The sequence below is a fragment of the Gallinula chloropus genome, assembly GCF_964237585.1.
Source record: "Gallinula chloropus genome assembly, chromosome: 2".
Classification (NCBI taxonomy): Eukaryota; Metazoa; Chordata; class Aves; order Gruiformes; family Rallidae; genus Gallinula; species Gallinula chloropus.
The window spans coordinates 162,837,937-162,858,864 of NC_140086.1; the positions used below are offsets into that span (position 1 = coordinate 162,837,937).

At 57.5% G+C, this 20,928-nt stretch overlaps 1 protein-coding gene across 1 annotated transcript in view; it reads right to left on the bottom strand.

The window, feature by feature from the left end:
• SETD2 (SET domain containing 2, histone lysine methyltransferase) overlaps nt 1–20,324 on the bottom strand; it is a gene marked incomplete at its 5' end in the record, with an annotated part of 63,733 nt that extends 43,409 nt beyond the window's left edge. Inside the window, 2 exons of the mRNA XM_084280280.1 lie at nt 4,257–4,272; nt 20,287–20,324. Coding sequence (XP_084136406.1) covers nt 4,257–4,272; nt 20,287–20,324 — 54 coding nt within the window. The remainder of the gene's footprint in view (nt 1–4,256; nt 4,273–20,286) is intronic.
• Nucleotides 20,325–20,928: the final 604 nt, after the last annotated feature.

The window sequence follows — 20,928 nt, forward strand, 5'->3', positions numbered from 1 at the left end:
TCCCAGAGCTCCAACCCCCTGCCACAGGCAGGGACACCAACCTCCAGGCCTGGAGCTACACAAGGTCACCCAGGGCCCCAGCCAACCTGGCCTGGAACACCCCCAGGGATGGAGGTGTTCCACGGAGGGAAGTGCTGCCTATGGCCAGAGCCAGATCCCAGAACCCCAGAATCTTGGGATGCCCATGGCTGGCAGGGATCCATGAGGCTCCAGCTCCCCTTGGCCTCCTCTTCTCCAGGCTGAACAACTCCAGGGCCCCATCCAACCTGGCCTTCAACACCCCCAGGGATGGGGCACCCACCCCCTCTCTGGGCAGCCCCTATTTCCCATCTCCTGCCTGGGATCTCCCTCCCCACCCCTTGATGAGGACCATGCTACAACAAGGCTGCTCCTTCTCGATGCTAATGAGCTGAAAGTCATCCTCTCCAGGAAATTAAGAGCTTAGGATCTCCACCAGGAAAGGTGAGCACTGGCAACTGAGCCCTGGCTTGGAAATGGAGCAAGTCCAGAGCAACAAAGCTCCTTCCCCAGGACAGGAAGGACATGGAGCTGGTGGGGTGAGTCCAGAGGAGCCACGGAGATGATCAGGGGATGGAGCACATCTCCTGTGAAGCCAGGCTGGGAGAGTTGGCCTGGTTCAGCCTGGAGAAGAGAAGGTTCTGGGGTGACCTAATTGTAGCGTCCCAATACTTAAAGGGTCCTATGGGAATGTGGGAGAAGGGCTGGTCACCAGGGGGTGCAGGGACAGGACACGGGGCGATGGCTTCGAGCTGACAGAGGGCAGGGTGGGATTAGGTGTTGGGAAGAAATTCTTTACTCTGAGGTGGGGAGGCCTTGTCCAGGGTGCCCAGAGGGGCTGGGGCTGCCCCAGGATCCCTGGCAGGATTCAGAGCCGGGTTGGATGGGGCTGGGGACACCCTGGGCTGAAGGGGTGGTGTCCCTGCCCATGGCAGGGGGTTGGAATTAGATGATCTTTGAGGTCCCTTCCAACTCCCACCTGACATACATATTTGGCAGTGGTTTCCCACAACCCCCTGTGAATTCTCATGTGTTTTGTTATCCTTTAACTTCTGTAAAACAATGTGGGGTTGCTCTGGCTAAAAGCAGCGTAGTAAATTATTAAATGAGATGTTGACAGACCAGAAACTCCATCCCAGTCCTGTTTCCACCCCTGGACAGCAAATATACTAAAAAACTCCTGGGTTTTACACAGCTGTTTGTTTATACAAGTGCTTTGCATAGTCATAGACTGGTCTGGGTTGGGAGGGACCCCAAGGGTCCCAGAGCCCCAACCCCCTGCCACAGGCAGCAACACCAACCTCCAGGCCTGGAGCTACACAAGGGTGCCCAGGGCCCCAGCCAACCTGGCCTGGAACACCCCCAGGGACGGGGCACCCACCCCCTCTCTGGGCAGCCCCTTCCAGCCCCTCACCACTCTCTCTGCACAGAACTTCCCCCCAGTCTCTCCTCTCCCCCTTCCCTCCTCCAGCTTCACTCCAGCCCCTTGTCCTGCCAGTCTCTGCCCTTCCCAAGAGCTGATTCCCCTCCTGTTCCTGGGGTCCCTTCAGGGACGGGGAGGCTGCACTGAGGTCCCCCCACAGCCTTCTCTTCTCCAGGCTGACCCAGCCCAGCTCCCTCAGCCTCTCTCCCTAGGGGAGCTGCTCCAGCCCTCTGAGCATCCCCGGGGCTCCTCTGACCCCTCTCCAACAGCCCCACATCTTCCTTGGGTTGGGTCCCAGCTCTGGACACAGGACTCCAGCTGGGGTCTCCCAAGGGCAGAGCACAGAGGGACAGTGAGTACCATGGCTAGAAGGGCACCCAACCAGCGACCATGGAAGACGCTGCATGTCCATACACTTGCCCAGCTCCACACCACTCTCCCTTCTCCACAGCTGTCTCACAACCCATTCCAGAAACTCACCCTGAAAATGCTTATCCCTGGTTTCAAAAGAATCCACAGCACAGAAGGGATCCACTAACACTCAAGTATATACACAAATGAATTGAGGAATAAAGGACACAATCAAGTGTCCAGCCCAGCTGGGAGGAGCTTCTACACATCTGAATGGCACTGAGACCACCCTTTTCCATAGGATGTTGGACTCAGTCTCCTGAAGAGACCAGCTATTTTGGGGTCTGCTGGGTCAATTATTACCCCCCCATGACCACAAATTCAGACTTTTTTACCCCAACCTGTGTATATGTCTTGAGATAATGGAAGAGTAAAAGAGCAGGTTCCATCTTCAACCATAGATGGAAGTTATATCAGAGCCTGGATTCACTGGCAGGTAGATGAGGTGCTCAGAGCTCTGGGTCAGCATAGGACAGGGACAGTTGGACTTGAGGGTCTTAAAGGTCTTTAAGGGTCTTTTCCAAGCTGGTGACTCTGGGATTCTGTGGAAATTACTTTACATGCAAAATCCAAGGTTCTGGAACCATGGCAATGTTCTGCTCCAAGTCCTTCCAGTCCCTGAAGGGGCTACAGGGAAGCTGGGGAGGGACTTTTGACAAGGGCACAGAGTGATGGGATGAGGGGTAATGGGTTTAAATTGGAAGGGGGGAGATTTAGATGGGATATTAGGGAGGAATTCTTCCCTCTGAGGGCGGTGAGGCCCTGGCACAGGGTGCCCAGGGAGGTGGTGGCTGCCCCCTCCCTGGAGGTGTCCCAGGCCTGGTTGGATGGAGCCCTGAGCAGCCTGGGCTGGGGAGAGGTGTCCCTGCCCCTGGGACTGGATGGGCTTTGAGGTCCCTTCCAGCCCTGATTCCTTCTCACTTCAGGGTCTGAAATCCAAGATCACACATGAATTGGCAGCGTTTGGATAAATAAAGCTCAAGATCAGAAGGGGGGGTGGGGAAAGAGCAGCTAAAGCTTCTGTCCCTCCCCCTTCCATAGTCTGTGCAGCAGAGATGACACATTCCCCATGCTTCACCCTCACGTGCTCCCCCTTCCAGGGATTCTCCTTCTCAAATAACCCCAGGTTGAACAAAACCTGACTTAGGGAATGGTAAACACACTCCACAGGGAGCTCTGGAGATGAGACAGGCAGCAATTATGGGCAAAAGCTCGCTAGGGAAGCCCCTGGAGTCCAACCATCCCTGTCCTGTGCTGACCCAGATCCATGAGCACCTCATCTCCCCTCTGTTAAACACCCCCAGGGCTGGGGACTCAGCCCCTCCCTGGGCAGCCTGTGCCACAGCCCCACAACTCTGCCAGGGAAGAACTTTGCCCTCCCAGCTGAGCTGACCCTGCCCTGGGGCAGCTTGAGCCCATTGCCCCTCCTCCCAGCTCCTGGCCCCTGGCTGCAGAGACCATCGCCCACCTCTCTGCACCCTCCTGCCAGGGCAGGGCAGGGCAGGGGGGAGAAGGGCTCCCCTCAGCCTCCTCTGCTCCAGGCTCAGCACCCCCAGCTCCCTCAGCCGCTCCTCGCAAGCTTTGCTGCTCTCCAGCCCCTTCCCCAGCCTGGTTGCCCTTCTCTGGACACGCTCCAGGACCTCCAGCTCCTGCTGGGACTCAGGGGCCCACAACTGGACCCAGCACTCCAGCTGCAGCCTCCCCAGTGCCCAGCCCAGGGGCACAAGCCCTGCCCTGGCCCTGTGGCCATGCTGGCTCTGACACAAGCCACGATGCCCTTGGCCTTCCTGGACCCCCGGGCACACTGCTGGCTCCTGGGCAGTCCCAGGCCCCCAGCAGCCCCAGGTCCTTCTCCCCAGCAGCTCTCCAGCCCCCTGCCCCAGCCTGTAGCGCTGCTCGGGGTCGGGGTGTCCCATGGGCAGGACTCTGCCCTTGGCCTGGTTCAACCTCATCCCCTTGGGCTCAGCCCATGGATCCAGCCTGCTCAGGTCCCTCTGAGGAGCCTCCCCACCCTCAAGCAGATCAATGTCCCAGCTCAGTGTCACCTGCAAACTGACTGAGTGAAGTTTTCTCCATGTTTTCTCCTTTCCCCTTCAACTGAGTCAAGTCTCTGAATAACCATCACCTCACGGCGCCGAGAGCAGCGCCCACCTACACCAATGACTCAAGGGACCCTCGTGCTCCACCAGCACATCCCCATGTGAAGATGGCATTTGGTGTGGTTCCCCTTGTTCCTGAACTAGAAACACCCCAGGATAACCCCAGGTTTGAGGGTGAAGGTGCCCCACACTGAAACAAGAGGGGTTTCACTCTCCCTGTTCACGCTGAGCCTCTCTCATTGAAGGTTTACAGGAGAAGCTCAGTGAGCTGGGGCTACATCAAGAAAGGAACCAGCTTTACTCACCTCATTTTCTTCTTCTCTATTGTAATCCAGCCAAGGACACGTGCAAAAGAAAAGATAAAGAAAGATGGTTTAAACACTGGGAAGACACAAGTGATGTTAGGTGGACCTGGGGACACGGAGCGAGGGTTAACACCGACCCCACAAACCATCCTGGCACATGAGATGTCCCCCCCAACATCACCCAGTCAAGCAGCCACCTCAACCACCTCAAGAGTTTCAATTCTCCAAGGACTTTGACAGAGCAAACAGGGTTTTTTTTTGAGCAAACTGCCTTCTGAGGGTCTGCAAAGCAGCCAGAGCTGGATCTCCACACCCTCTGTGGTGGTAACGCAGCTGTGGAGTCCTGAGATTGAGCTGTGGGGAGCTGGGTTTGGTTTCCTTTCAAGGTTAGTCTTTGCAGCCCAGGAATGGTGGGAGTATCTGTGTCCCTCACTGCTGGAAAGAAAAGACACTTGGCAGACACTTTATTGTGGTGTGACCTGTGATCTTACCACTGCCAGGGATCTGTGGACTTCCCAACCTCCTGTGATCCTCAGAGTTAATTAATTAGCACTGTCACAGCTCAACAATGAACTCAGGTGAAGCATCTCCTTGACCCCAACCCAACGCTGAGCCACTGGGAAAACCCAACTGTCCCTTTTCAAGTTCTGCCCTCCAGTATCATGAGCAAAGTGGTTTCTCCTGTGAGGAAGGAGAAGGTGAAGGGAGAAGAGATGGAGGAGAGAAGGATGAGGGAAGGAGACGAGAAGAAGGGAAGGCAAAGGGGAGGGCAAGGGCAAAGAAGAAGAGGAGAAGAGAAGGAGGGGGAGTGAAGAGGAGGAGGAGCAGAGAAGGAGAGGAGGAGGAGAGAAGGAGAGGAGGAGAGAAGGAGAGGAGGAGGAGAGAAGGAGAAGAAGAAGAGGAGGAGGAGGGGGAGGAGAGAAGAAGAGGAGGAGAGAAGAAGAAGAGGAGGAGAGATGAAGAAGAAGAGGAGGAGGAGAGGAGAAGGAAGAGGAGGAGGAGGAGAGAAGAGAACAGAAGGAGGAAAGGAAGAGGAGGAGGAGAGAAGAGAACAGAAGGAGGAAAGGAAGAGGAGGAGGAGGAGAAGACAACTACCCTCTCCTTGCTCTGCCCAGGACCGTGGGCTGCAGTGAGCCGCTCAGCCCACAGAGGAGCCGACACAAAACCTGAGCTGGACACCCTCCCCACCAGCTCCCCCCTGCCTCCTGCTCCCTCCTCTGCCAGAGGGCCCAGAGCCCCAACCCTCTCCAGAGCCCCAACCCTCTCCAGAGCCCCAACCTGCACCTCTGTGAGCAGCCCACCTTCACATCGACCCTGGGGACAGGGGGGAGGTTTCAGTTGGACCTCTGCTCCCTGTCTGCACCAGCCAGGCAGGGACCTGTGGTGGTGACAGCAATAACCACCCATCTCCCCACTGGAACCATCAGCAGAGCAGGAGCAACCTGCTAGAAAGCCCCAGCACCAGCAGTAACGTCCTCCTGCCACTACAAAGGCTCCCAGCTAATTGATAAGGCTATTAATTGGTATTAAGAGCTGATAAATTATCCATACAACAGCAAGAACAGGGTTTGTTTCCACCAAGACAACAGGAGCCTGGAGCTGACTCGAGCTGTGGAGCACAGGAGGGCTGGTCTGTGGTTGAAGGGGGTAAATCAAGGTTCAAGCTACTGGTGAGGAAGAGGAGGTCAGAGGACTCTGCCCTTGGCCTGCTTGAACCTCAAGAGGAAGGTGAAGGTGAAGACCTCTACAAACAGCAGTTAATTAATGAAATACTAATAAACATTAAAAGTTGTATTTTAATTCTGAGCTTCAGCAGCTCCAGCAGCTCTTTTAGATGCTCAAAGAACCTGACCCCAACCCAGGAGTCTCCTCTGGGAATCTCCTCTCCCCTTTGAAGACATAATCCCTACTGGAACCTGAACCACAGCCAGGCTTTGCTTATGCTAAGGAAGCAAACAGAACCAGAAATAAAAGAATAAAAGGCCTTCAGGCTTCCAAAACCTGAATGAGAAACCAGGTCTGTGTTAAGCCAGGACTAGAGAGCATCACCTCCAGTTTGGAGTTGAGTTTTCCCCTCCCTCCTCTTAAACCAGGACTAGAGAGCATCACCTCCAGTTTGGGGTTGAGATTTTCCCCTCCCTCTTCTTAAATTAAGCCAGGACTCAAGAGTATCACCTCCAGTTTGGGGTTGTTTTTTTTTCCCCTCTTACTTCTTAAGCCAGGACTAGAGAGCATCACCTCCAGTTTGGGGTTGAGTTTTCCCCTCCCTCCTCTTAAACCAGGACTAGAGATCCTCACCTCCAGTTTGGGCTTGAGTTTTCCCCTCCCTCCTCTTAAACCAGGACTAGAGAGCATCACCTCCAGTTTGGGGTTGAGTTTTCCCCTCCCTCCTCTTAAGCCAGGACTAGAGAGCATCACATCCAGTTTGGGCTTGAGTTTTCCCCTCCCTCTTCTTAAACCAGGACTAGAGAGCATCACCTCCAGTTTGGGGTTGTTTTTTTTTCCCCTCCCTCCTCTTAAGCCAAGACTAGAGATCCTCACCTCCAGTTTGGGCTTGAGTTTTCCCCTCCCAGATCTTAAACCAGGACTAGAGAGCATCACCTCCAGTTTGGGGTTGAGTTTTCCCCTCCCTTCTCTTAAGCCAGGACTCAAGAGCATCACCTCCAGTTTGGGGTTGAGATTTTCCCCTCCCTCTTCTTAAATTAAGCCAGGACTCAAGAGTATCACCTCCAGTTTGGGGTTGTTTTTTTTTCCCCTCTTACTTCTTAAGCCAGGACTAGAGAGCATCACCTCCAGTTTGGGGTTGAGTTTTCCCCTCCCTCCTCTTAAACCAGGACTAGAGATCCTCACCTCCAGTTTGGGCTTGAGTTTTCCCCTCCCTCCTCTTAAACCAGGACTAGAGAGCATCACCTCCAGTTTGGGGTTGAGTTTTCCCCTCCCTCCTCTTAAGCCAGGACTAGAGAGCATCACCTCCAGTTTGGGGTTGAGTTTTCCCCTCCCTCCTCTTAAACCAGGACCAGAGAGCCTCACCTCCAGTTTGGGCTTGAGTTTTCCCCTCCCTCCTCTTAAGCCAGGATTAGAGATCCTCACCTCCAGTTTGGGGCTGGGATTTTCCCCTCCCTCTTCTTAAATTAAGCCAGGACTATAGAGCATCACCTCCAGTTTGGGGTTCAGTTTTCCACTCCCTCTTCTTAAGCCAGGACTAGAGAGCATCACCTCCAGTTTGGGGTTCAGTCTTCCCTCTCCCTCTTCTTAAGAAGAGTATAATCTGGAAGCCTAAAGCTCTGCTCACCCTAACAAGGCTGGAAGCCTACAAAGCCCCATGCTGAGCTCACCCTGCTCGCAGCTGATGGTGGGGTATTGTGGGGGCATTAGCATAGGTCCATCTGAATGCCCACCTGCCTGGGCAATTACCTTGCTTCTCCCAAGAAAGGAAATCAAATGCAGGACACCCCCACCCCCCCAGCACTCAACCAGGAGGAAATTCCAACCCCCAGACTGTTTGGTTGAGGCCAGCTTAGCCAAAAATGTCCTGCCAGAGGGGGACAGCAGCTGGACTTCCCACTTATGGATCCACCAGCATGTAAACACCTCAACCCTCACCCCACAACCCTCACCCCACAACCCTCACCCCACAACCCTCACCCCACAACCTTCACCCCACAACCTTCACCCCACAACCTTCACCCCAAACCCTCACCCCACAACCTTCACCCCACAACCTTCACCCCACAACCCTCACCCCACAACCATCACCCCACAACCCTCACCCCACAACCCTCACCCCACAACCCTCACCCCACAACCTTCACCCCACAACCTTCACCCCACAACCTTCACCCCTCAACCCTCACCCCACAACCCTCACCCCACAACCTTCACCCCACAACCTTCACCCCACAACCCTCACCCCACAACCCTCACTCACAACCCTCACCCCACAACCCTCACCCCACAACCATCACCCCACAACCTTCACCCCTCAACCCTCATCCCACAACCCTCATCCCACAACCCTCACCCCACAACCCTCACCCCACAACCTTCACCCCACAACCCTCACCCCACAACCCTCACCCCACAACCCTCACCCCACAACCCTCACCCCACAACCCTCACCCCACAACCTTCACCCCACAACCCTCACCCCACAACCCTCACCCCACAACCCTCACCCCACAACCATCACCCCACAACCTTCACCCCACAACCCTTCACCCCACAACCCTCACCCCACAACCCTCACCCCACAACCCTCACCCCACAACCCTCACCCCACAACCTTCACCCCACAACCCTCACCCCACAACCCTCACCCCACAACCCTCACCCAAATCTCCTCTGAGTTAAGCAAAGCAGAAGGAAACACAAAGGTTTTTGGGTGGAAAACTTGCTGTTCCAGCAAGATCCTAAAGCCAGGAAGGAAAGATCTGGGTGGATTTCACCCCAAGGCCAGCAATGGGTTCAACCTCCAGGCTTCTGCCACCTCTCTGAGACCCATGACTCCATGCAGACCACGGTGCTGTGGATATTCCCTCACTGCTCCTCTCATCCAGCTCAGGATGGAAGGATCTCCTTCCCCATGGCAAAGCTGTGGAGAGGAACAGCTGAAGCACACCCAGGAGGAGAGGAAACCAACCCAAAAAGGTCACTATCAAGCACCTTCTTTAAGCAGAAGGTGGAAATTAAGCCAAGCTCTGCAGAAAATGAGGTCAAGGTAGCTGTAAGCAGATCCCCATCCCAGGTTTCCCATCTCCTGCTTCCCTCACCCAGCATTTCCCCAGTTATACACCGTTTTCTTCCCAGTTTGGGGTTGTAAGTTTGGAGCAGGGGAGGAGAGAGCATTTCTCCTGGGCCCAAATAGGGAAAGGACTGGACACACCAGGAAAAGCAGCAGCTGGATATAGTAAAAAGACACAGTTTTTTCATTCATAAAACTTTTTAGGGCTGGGGGACACTCTCCAAGGCCCCAAAAATATCAGGAAGGGCTTTTTCTGTTCCCACAAAGTAAGGGTTACTGGTGTCAAAGAATCCCAGACTGGGCTGGGTTGGGAGGGACCCCAAGGGTCCCAGAGCTCCAACCCCCTGCCACAGGCAGGGACACCAACCTCCAGGCCTGGAGCTACACAAGGGTGCCCAGGGCCCCAGCCAACCTGGCCTGGAACACCCCCAGGGACGGGGCACCCACCCCCTCTCTGGGCAGCCCCTTCCAGCCCCTCACCACTCTCTCTGCACAGAACTTCCCCCCAGTCTCTCCTCTCCCCCTTCCCTCCTCCAGCTTCACTCCAGCCCCTTGTCCTGCCAGTCTCTGCCCTTCCCAAGAGCTGATTCCCCTCCTGTTCCTGGGGTCCCTTCAGGGACGGGGAGGCTGCACTGAGGTCCCCCCACAGCCTTCTCTTCTCCAGGCTGACCCAGCCCAGCTCCCTCAGCCTCTCTCCCTAGGGGAGCTGCTCCAGCCCTCTGAGCATCCCCGGGGCTCCTCTGACCCCTCTCCAACAGCCCCACATCTCCCTTGTGTTGGGCCCCAGCTCTGGACACAGGACTCCAGCTGGGGAGGGCAGAGCAGAGAGGGACAATCCCCTCCCTGTCCCTGCTGCCCCCCCTCTGCTGATGGAGCCCAGGATCCCATCGCCCTTCCCAGCTGCAGGAGCCTCTGCTGCCTCATGGGAAGTGTCTCATCCCCAGGACACCCAGGTCCTTCTCAGCAGGGCTGCTCTCCAGGGGCTCCTCTCCCACTCTGTGTCTGTGTCTGGGATTCCTCCAGCCCAAACACAACACCTGCAATCCCTCAGTGAACTCTCTCCTCCCCCAACAACATCCCCCTGAAAGGAACTTGATAAATCAAAGGGAACCCCCAAATTTCAAGGAGCAGAAGATTTAAATAAAACCAAAACCCTCCTTGAACTCAACCTCTGCAGGTTCCACTTCAGCCCCAGGGAGCTCCTGTGTCTCATCAGGCTGGCAGAGAGACACCCAGACCCGATTCAAGAGGTGTTCTGATGTAACATGGAAAGCTTATAGCTCTATAAATTTGTCCTGCAAGAGTTTACACTCTGTTCTCTGCAGCTGGAGAAGAGATACAGGCTTTAAAATTCAAAAGGTGGGAGGTAAAATGTCTCTTTGCCAACTGGGACAGCCCTGGGGCTGGTGGAACTGGTGCAGATCCTTCTCCAGAGAGGCTGAAGAACCTTCTCTGGACAGGTCAACCAAACCCTAAAGAGAAAGAGGGGGAAATAAAGGGGGGAAAGGATGGGGGTTGGGACTGATTTGGTTTGGAACTGGCTCCTCTTGCAAGGGAGAGGGGGTTGGAGGAAAGAGACGTTGGCAAGGAGCATGTGAGGAGCCACAGGGGGAGCTTTTGGGGAGGTTTTTTTTTTGGCCCAGGCTTCAAAGTGGATTATTTCACTGTCTGTGTGTTAAGAATATTCTGATTTAGATAAGCTGGGCTCTTCTGCTGCTGGGAAAAGCCCTGGTTAAGAAGAGACCAATTTCCAAAGGTCTCCAGGCTTCTGCTCCAACAAAAGCACCAAAGGACCCTGTTCCTGCCCTGAAAGTGGCCAGGAACCCCCAACCTCACCAGCCACACGTGGCTCCTGCTCTCCTCCCTTTCTGCTGAGTGCCAGGGGCTGTCTAAAGAAGAAATCAAGTTGGAAACCGTGCCAGCAACCATCCTGCTGTTCCCATGGCAGCCAGGGAAGGGATTTACCAGGGGAAAGGACAGATGGAGGGACAGAAAAGACACGGGGACAAAAGGAGAGGGCACAAACCCGCAGCTGCTGGCTCAGCACGGTGGGAGCATCAGTCCTTGGGAAGCTGCATCCTCCTCATCCTCCTCCTCCTCTGGGAGCAGGGAAGGAGTGATTTCAGCAGCAGCTTTTAGAGTCAGGCTCCTCCCAGTGATCCCATTGAAATCCCACCATTGAAATGGGATCCTCAGGTAATCCCTGCCCCCCAAATCCCCTCCTTTCCACAGGCTCCCACCAGCAACAAAAGGAAGTATTTGGAATGACAAGGTGCTTTCCAGCTGCCTTCACCCCCACCTGATGCAATCTAACTCCTAAAATGCACACACACACCCCCCAACCCCCCTACACACACCCCCCCCCCAGCAGGCTGATGGGCCAGGGCTGCTGATGGGCCAGGGCTGCGGTTGCCCCAGGGGAAGGATGAGGCTGAGGGGGGGAGGGATGCACAAAGAAACTCAAAAACCTGATTGAATCCAACAAAGAAACCCAAAAACCCAGATTAAACCCAGGAAAGAAGCCCAAAAACCAGATTAAACCCAGGAAAGCATCCCAGAAAACAGATTCAACCCAGTAAAGACGCCTAAAAAAGAGACTAAACCCAGCAAAGCAGCCCAGAAATCAGGTTTAACCCAGCAAAGCAGCCCAGAAATCAGGTTTAACCCAGCAAAGCAGCCCAAAACCCACGTTTAACCCAGCAAAGCAGCCCAAAAACCTGATTAAACCCAGCAAAGCAACCCAAAACCCAGGTTTAACCCAGCAAAGCAGCCCAAAACCCAGGTTTAACCCAGCAAAGCACCCCAAAAGCCAGGTTTAACCCAGCAAAGCAACCCAAAAGCCAGGTTTAACCCAGCAAAGCAACCCAAAAGCCAGGTTTAACCCAGCAAAGCAACCCAAAAGCCAGGTTTAACCCAGCAAAGCAACCCAAAATACAGGTTTAACCCAGCAAAGCAGCCCAAAAACCTGATTAAACCCAGCAAAGCAGCCCAAAAAACTGATTAAACCCAGCAAAGCAGCCCAAAACCCAGGTTTAACCCAGCAAAGCAGCCCAAAACCCAGGTTTAACCCAGCAAAGCAACCCAGAAACCAGGTTTAACCCAGCAAAGCAACCCAAAACCGACATTAAACCCAGTAAAGAAGCCCCAAAAAGAGATTAAATCCAGCAAAGCAACCCAAACCCCAGATTTAACCCAACAAAGAAACACCAAAACCCAGGTCTAACCCAGCAAAGCAACCCAAAAGCCAGGTTTAACCCAACAAAGAAACCCAAAACCCAGATTAAACCCAGCAAAGCAACCCAAAAGCCAGGTTTAACCCAATACTCCCTGGCAGCTTTCTGAACTGGAAAAGTCAAAACCTACAGTCAGGCTTAGGCCAGGTTTAAAACTCAGGGCAGTTCCCAGCTCTGCATCAGTCTGAGAGCAGCCTGAACAAGTCACAGAGGTGATTATCCCAGATCCCAAGGATTTCACCTCTCCCAATCCCACCTCTGTTCACTCCCAGGCTCTTGCTGGAATCTCTCCAGACAAGGAGACTCCACACCCCCTGGGCAGCCTGGCCCAGGGCTCCCTCACCCTCACCACCAAGAAGTTCTTCCCCACATTGGGGGGAACTCCCTGGGCTCCAACTTGAGCCCATCGCCCCTTGTCCTGTCCCCACAGACACTGAGCAGAGGCTGCCCATGGCCCCCTGGCTCCCACCCTTCAGCTCTTGAGAACCACTGATCAGATCCCCTCTCAGGCTGCTTCTCTCCAGGCTGAACAGCCCCAGCTCCCTCAGCCTTTCCTCCCAGGGGAGATGCTCCAGGCCCTTCAGCATCTCTGTCCCTCCTCTGGACTCTCTCCAGGAGATCCCTGGCTGGTTGATCCCAGGGAGCCCAGACCTGGACACAACACTCCAGGTGGGGCCTGAGCAGGGCAGAGCAGAGGGGGAGGATCCCCTCCTGTCACCTGCTGGCCACACTCCTCCTGATGCCCCCCAGGATCCCACTGTCCTTCTCCATTTGGCTTGGAGCAGCTGAGGTCTTTGTGGTGTTTACTTTCCATTTTCCACCCTTATCTTCATTTCTCCTGAAGGAAAAAGCTGTGGATACCATGGATCTGCCCTGCACTTGCTGCACACCACAGTTCCAGACCACAAGCAGATGGAAAAGGAGGAATGAGAGAGTGGTTGGGTGAAGCTCCCTAAGAACCCAGGGGAGAAGGATGAGCCAAGAGGTCCTTCTCCCTCAAAACCCACCAACCATAAGAAGAGCCAGAGTTGGGCAGCAAAGAGCAGAGAGAAGATGACTTCTCCAAGAGCAAAGCTACAAACTGGGGTTTCTTCTGAAGGACATCTCCAACCTGGAGACAGGGAAGAGCAGAAGGGAACATCTCCAACCTGGAGATCCCCAACCTGGAGACAGGGAAGAGAAAAAGGGAACATCTCCAACGTGGAAATATCCAACCTGGAGACAGGGAAGAGAAGAAGGGAACATCTCCAACCTGGAGATACCCAACCTGGAGAAAGGGAAGAGAAGGGAACATCTCCAACCTAGAGATACCCAACCTGGAGATAGGGAAGAGAAGAAGGGAACATCTCCAACCTGAAGATCCACAACCTTGAGACAGGGAAGAGAAGGGAACATCTCCAACCTGGAGATCCCCAACCTTGAGAAAGGCAAGAGAAGAAAGGAACATCTCCAACCTGGAGATAAACAAGAGAAGGGGGGAACTCCTCCAACCTGGAGATCACAGAATCACAAGGTTGGGAAAGCCCTCTAAGATCATCAAGTCCAACCAATCCCATCCTGTGCTGAACCAGATCCCCAAGTACCCCATCTCCCCTTTTTTAAACACACCCAGGGCTGGGGACTCAACCCCCTCCCTGGAGATGCCCAACCTTGAGATGAACGACCTCACTCAATTCAGCTCTGCTGCAAGAGACCAGCCTCAGACAGTTTGGGTCCAGCTGGGAGTTTCCCTTCAGAGGACATCAAAAATGACAAACTCCAGTGAGGAATTTGTCTGGTGACTTCCTGGCCAGCCAGGAGAGGTGGTGAAGGACACAAGCCAGGCTGAGGGAGCTGGGGCTGTTCAGCCTGGAGAGAAGAGACTGAAAGGGGATCTGATCACTGGTTCTCAAGAGCTGAAGGGTGGGAGCCAGGGGGCCATGGGCAGCCTCTGCTCAGTGTCTGTGGGGACAGGACAAGGGGCGATGGGCTCAAGTTGGAGCCCAGGGAGTTCCCCCCAGTGTGGGGAAGAACTTCTTGCTGGTGAGGGTGAGGGAGCCCTGGGACAGGCTGCCCAGGGGGTGTGGAGTCTCCTTGTCTGGAGAGATTCCAGCCCCTGTCCTAGGGACCCTGCATGGGCAGGGGGTCGGACCCCATAGGCTGTGGGGGGCCCTTCCAACCCCTGTGATCCTGTGAGTCTGTGAAATTCTGATGTATAAAGAGAATTTTCTTTATATAAAAGTGACTTTCAGAGACCTTCAGGCTTAAGTGTGGAGCTGAAACCCCCTCAAGACCCCCTGGGCAGCGAGAGCCGAGCTTCTCCCTTCCTCCTCCCAGTTTTGCCCCCCGTGGGACCATCATTCTTCTCCTTCATGAGGAGGAGAAGCATTGAAAGGGAAACACTGGGTGAAACTGGGCCTTTCCCTTCCCTTAGGATCCTCCTGATGGGTTGGAACAAGGTCCTCAAGGATCCAACCACTCGTTAACCACGACTGCCAGGAGGTTCTGCCTGGGGCTGAGGGCCACCGAATAACCAAGTCCCCAAGTGACACCCAGACCAAAGGGCCCACGAGTCTCTACAGCCACATGGGGCAATACAACACCCCATGGGGACAGCTACAACCAGGAACCTGGAGAACACTGTTCAAACCCATCTCAAGTCACCTTTACAACAACCTCCATGTTCAACTAAGCACTGACCCCATCAAACCACCTCCACACACCACCAAGTCCCACCAGCATCACCAGGGTGAGATGCAGGGATGGTAGGGACTGTCTTCCCCCCAAATCCCAGGCTGGTGGGGCTGGAGGGGCCTCTGGAGATCACCCCATCCCACCCCCCCAGGGCAGGGTCCCCTCGAGCTGCACAGGACAGCGCCCAGGATCAGGGGTTGGGATGGCTCCAGAGATGGAGGGAGACTCCCCAACCTCTCTGGGCAGCCTGGCCCAGGGCTCTGCCACCCTCCCAGCACACAAGTTCCTCCTCAGGCTCAGGGGGAACTTCCTCTGCTCCAGTCTGTGCCCACGGCCCCTTGGCCTGTCCCTGGGCCCCCCTGAACACAGCCTGACCCCTCCTCCTGAGCCCACCCCTCAGGGGTTGCTCAGCACTGAGCAGATCCCCCTCAGGCTTCTCCTCTGCGGGCTGAGCAGCCCCGAGTCCCTCAGCCTCTCTGCCCCAGAGATGTCCTGGTGCCCTCAGCATCCCCACAGCCCTTTGCTGTCCCCTCTCCAGGAGCTCCCTGTCCTTCCTGCCCCGGGGAGCCCAGCCCCACACCCCCTGTTCCCCACGAGGCCTCCCCAGGGCAGAGCAGGGGGGCAGGAGACCCTCCCTGCCCTGCTGCCCACACCCCAAAATTCCAGCTGGGAAGGTCTACCTGCTGCACAGCCCAGAAGCAGCAGCAGATAAAACTATTTCAGCCATGGGATGTGCAAGAGAACTTGCTGCAGCACCTGTGGTCTCCATCCTATTGTGCAGACACTGGTTGAAAGGCTCCTTGGGACCCTCAGCCAAATCCATCTGGCTCTGTGCAAGGATCCCACCAACCAGGCCCTGCTTCAGAGGCTCTTCCACCCCTGGGGGACAGCAGCTGGGGACAACCTTGGTGTTATCCCCAAGGAAACGTTGGCTCACCCCAGGTTTGGCTGTATCAGTTGAGGTGCTACAGCTCCAGTAGCAGCATGAAGAGGTGATGCTGCTTCTGCTTGCAGCCTGAGACACAAACATCCACCAGGTAGGTCCAAGTCAGTGTTGAGCAGCTCCAGAGAGAAGCTGCAGAATTCATGTGGGGCTTGGTGGCTCCTCTGAGCTCCAGGACCCAGCTCCAGACCTCACATGGAGCTTGGTGGCTCCTCTGAGCTCCAGGACCCAGCTCCAGAGGGAAGCTGAAGACTTCATGTGGGGCTTGGTGGCTCCTCTGAGCTCCAGGACCCAGCTCCAGACCTCACATGGAGCTTGGTGGCTCCTCTGAGCTCCAGGACCCAGCTCCAGAGGGAAGCTGAAGACTTCATGTGGGGCTTGGTGGCTCCTCTGAGCTCCAGGACCCAGCTCCAGACCTCACATGGAGCTTGGTGGCTCCTCTGAGCTCCAGGACCCAGCTCCAGAGGGAAGCTGAAGACTTCATGTGGAGCTTGGTGGCTCCTCTGAGCTCCAGGACCCAGCTCCAGACCTCACATGGAGCTTGGTGGCTCCTCTGAGCTCCAGGACCCAGCTCCAGAGGGAAGCTGCAGACCTCACGTGGAGTTTGGTGGCTCCTCTGAGCTCCAGGACCCAGCTCCAGACCTCACGTGGAGTTTGGTGGCTCCTCTGAGCTCCAGGACCCAGCTCCAGAGGGAAGCTGAAGACTTCATGTGGAGCTTGGTGGCTCCTCTGAGCTGCACGACCTGGTCTGGCCCCAGTCTGAGCACCCAGAGAGATGAGGTGAGCTGGTTTTGCTGGACACTGAAGTTCTCAAGAACCTGAGCTGCAGCTGCTGAGTGGGATGTAGAGAGAAGACTCCATCAGCACAGCTCAGGTCGCCTGCAGCCCAGCTCCCTGATTGGGTATCCCACAGCCAGTGCAGAGCTCCCACCTCAGCAACAAGGTCAGGCTGGACAGAGCTTCAAGCAACCTCTTCTAGCAGAAGACATCCCTGCTTGGATTGGATGATCTTTAAGGGTCTCTTCCAACCCAAACCAGTCCATGAACAACTCCCAGGAGAAGTGAGGTTGTGCCTGAGGACTCACCAGGCTCCACCGGCGTCACCAGGCTGCGACCAACTCTGGCGGCACCACAACTCCAACGCTACGAGGTACCAAAGCAACTCCCCATCCCTCTTCATCACACACCCCCCACCCAACCCCAGCACAGGGGGAGAGGGGAAACCCACCACCACCGTCCCACAGCCAGCACAGTCTGGTTCTCATCAGGTCCTAAACGAGGCAGGGCCTTAACGAAGTGGCGCACACGACACCCAGCAGGACACCCGGCTTCAAGGGAAGCACAGGGGGGAAACAGGATCCTAAAACACCCCAACACCTCCTGATGGCTTCCAGAGTCCTCACCCTGAGCACACCCTGCAAAGAAACCACAGTCACAGGGGTGGGAAGGGCCCCCCAGAGCCCAGGGGGTCCAACCCCCTGCCCAAGCAGGGTCCCTAGGACAGGGGCTGGAATCTCTCCAGACAAGGAGACTCCACACCCCCTGGGCAGCCTGTCCCAGGGCTCCCTCACCCTCACCACCAAGAAGTTCTTCCCCACATTGGGGGGAACTCCCTGGGCTCCAACTTGAGCCCATCGCCCCTTGTCCTGTCCCCACAGACACTGAGCAGAGGCTGCCCATGGCCCCCTGGCTCCCACCCTTCAGCTCTTGAGAACCAGTGATCAGATCCCCTCTCAGGCTTCTTCTCTCCAGGCTGAACAGCCCCAGCTCCCTCAGCCTTTCCTCCCAGGGGAGATGCTCCAGGCCCTTCAGCATCTCTGTCCCTCCTCTGGACTCTCTCCAGGAGATCCCTGGCTGGTTGATCCCAGGGAGCCCAGCCCTGGACACAACACTCCAGCTGGGGCCTGAGCAGGGCAGAGCAGAGGGGGAGGATCCCCTCCTGTCACCTGCTGCCCACACTCCTCCTGATGCCCCCAGGATCCCATTGTCTCTCTCAGCCCCAGGACACACTGCTGGCTCATGGCCACCCTGTCACCCACCAGGTCCTTCTCCTCAGAGCTCCTCTCCAGCAGCTCCCCCCAGCCTGTCCTGCTTCCAGCAGTTATTCCTTCCCAGGTACAAGACTCTCCTCTTGCTTCTGTTGAGCCTCATTTGGTTTCTTACTCCTCCTCCTCCTCCCCCTGATTTTAGAAGGCTGGGCTGAAACGGACCCTCAGCTGCTCCAGGTGGGCACAGGCAGAACTCACAGCGTTTGCTCAAAAAATAAAAGAGGTTTGCTCTGTTGTCCTCACTCAAAACACACCCAGGACATCAGCACCCCAGGATCACCCACAGCCCAAGAGATCGGCACCCCAAGATCACTGGTGCCCTGGGATCACCCACAGCCCAGGACATCAGCACCCCAAGATCACTGGTGCCCCGGGATCACCCACAGCACAGGACATCACCACCCTGGCATCATCAGCACCCCAGGATCACCAGCACCCTGGGAGCACCCACAGCCCAGCACATCAGCACCCCAGGATCACCAGTGCCATGGGAGCATCCACAGCCCAGGATCACCAGCACCTTCGGATCACCAGCACCCTGGGAGCACCCACAGCCTGGAAGCACCCACAAGCCCGGGACATCAGCACCCCAGGATCACCAGTGATCCCAAGATCACCAGTACCTTGGCACCCCAGGATCAACGGTGCCATGGGAGCACCCACAGCCCAGGACATCAGCACCCCTGGATCACCAGCACCCTGGGAGCACCCACAGCCTGGGAGCACCCACAAGCCTGGGACATCAGGACCCCAGGATCACCAGGACCTTGGCACCCCAGGATCACCCACAGCCCAGGACATCTGCACCCTGGGATCACCAGCACCCCAGGATCACCCACAGCCCAGGACATCTGCACCCTGGGATCACCAGCACCCCAGGATCACCCACAGCCCAGGACATCAGCACCCTGGGATCACCAGCACCCCAGGATCACCAGCACCCTGGGAGCACCCACAAGCCTGGGACATCAGCACCCCAGGATCACCAGTGATCCCAGGATCACCAGGACCTTGGCACTCCAGGATCACCCACAGCCCAGGACATCAGCACCCTGGGATCACCAGCACCCCAAGATCACCAGCACCCCGGGAGGACCCACAGCCCAGAATCACCCACAGCCCAAGACATCAACACCCTGGAATCACACACCCCCCAGGATATCAGCACCCCAGGATCTGGGATCACCAGCACTCCCGGATCACTGACACCCCCAGACACTGGCACCACAGAGCACCAACACCTCCTGGCACCCAGGGACCAGATCCAACCACACACAGCACAGAGGGGCTGCTACACGCTGGGTGCCTGACGCCTCCCACCCGAACCAGCCACGCAGCAGGGATGCCACACAGGCAAAGTTCATGGAGCCCCCGAATCCTTCAGGAAGGAAGCCCAGAAATGCCAGGAAAATAAGCCCTGAGCAGCAACAAGAAAGGGAAGGGGGGGATGGAACCCCCCCTTCCACACCGGCTGGCAGAGGGAACCCAACGGCTGCCTCGGGAGAGCCGATACAGCCGGTGGTCCCGGTGTGGGGTTGGGGTGTTTTTTGGGGGGGAAAGGGGGTGTCAGTGAAGATCCCCAGAGGGGAGGAGGACCGGAGTTCACCGGCCATTAGGCTGCTCTCCCTCCTTCTGCCTGGCTCCTTCCCTCCTGTCAGAAAATGGGGTCAGGGCAAGGGGCCGACCCCGGGGGTTGGGTGAGGAAGGATTTCAAAGGGCGAATTAAACCGTTGGGGGGGGGGGGACGGGGACACTCGGTAACAGCTCCGCAGCCCGGCTGAGAATTCAAGGGAGGGGTTAACAGGAATAAATGAATCAAAAGAGGAATAATAAAGGTGCAGAAAAACGTCCCCTCACCCCCCCCCACCCCGGGGAGGCCGGGACACGTCCGCACTCACCGCCCGGCCTGGCCTCTCTCCGCGGGGCGGGCAGCACCTCACAGCCCCCACCGAGCCGGGCTCCCGGGCCCCGCGGCGCCCCCAGGGCAAAGGAGGGAAGGACGGGCACGGGCGGACCCCCCCTGGCTCCAGCAAGCGCCCGTAGCTCAGCTCTTCCCCCCCCCTCCCCCCTCCAACCGGCGCCGCCGCGCTGCCCGGCCTCCCCCTGCCGGCGCCCGGCCGCGGCGCTCACGCAAGGCCGGGGATGCGCGGCCTACCCCGCCCGCCCGCCGCGCCCCGGGGAAGGAGGGAAAGGAGAGAGGCGGCGACTGCTGCGGTGCCCCGACCCCCCACACACACACTCCCCCCCCACCAACCCCCGTCCCAGCCCCACAGCCCCGCTGGGCTCCCCACAGCTCCCCGCGGGGCGAGCGGCCCGGCCGGGCCCGGCGCGGCCTTAGGCCGCGGCTCCCCGGGGAACGGTGGGGACGGCCGCCGGCGCGGCCCGCGCTTACTCCGGGGTGGGGTGCTCCGGGTCGTAGAAGTCCCCCATGGTCGGGCGGCCGCTGTCGGGGGGAGAGGGGGGGGGGGGGGGCAGGCGCGGCCCCTCGGGCGGGCAGGGCCGGGCCGCGCCGCGGGGGAGGCCCCTCTCCGCCCTCCGAGCCCGGCGGGGGCTCGGCTCCGCCGCCGCCGCCTCACATCCTCCGCCGGGCCCCGCGCTGCAGCGGCCGCCGGCGGGGCCCCGCCATCCGCGCCGTGCCCTGCCCTGCCCTGCCCGCCGCCCGCCGCCGAGTCCGCCCCGGCCGCCCGGCTCCTCCCCGCCGCGCCGCCGCGCCACAGCCCCGCTGCCGTGTCCGCTCCCCCCCGGGCGGGCGGCGGGCACAGGCCGGCAGCCAGCCGAGGGTGCCCGGGGTGTCAGCGGGATCGGGTGTGGGGAGGACGGGGGGGGGATCAGCGGGACAGCGCCGGGATCGGGCCGGGATCAGCCCCCGGGAGCGCTGCACCGGCCCGGGGGGTCGCACCGGGAGCGGCAGCGGGATGACAGAGAGCTCCCCGGGGTGACAGGGGACTCCTCGGGAGCCGGGATTATCCACAGCCCGGGACATCACCCCGGGATCACCCACAGCCCGGGACATCGGCACCCCGGGATCACCCAC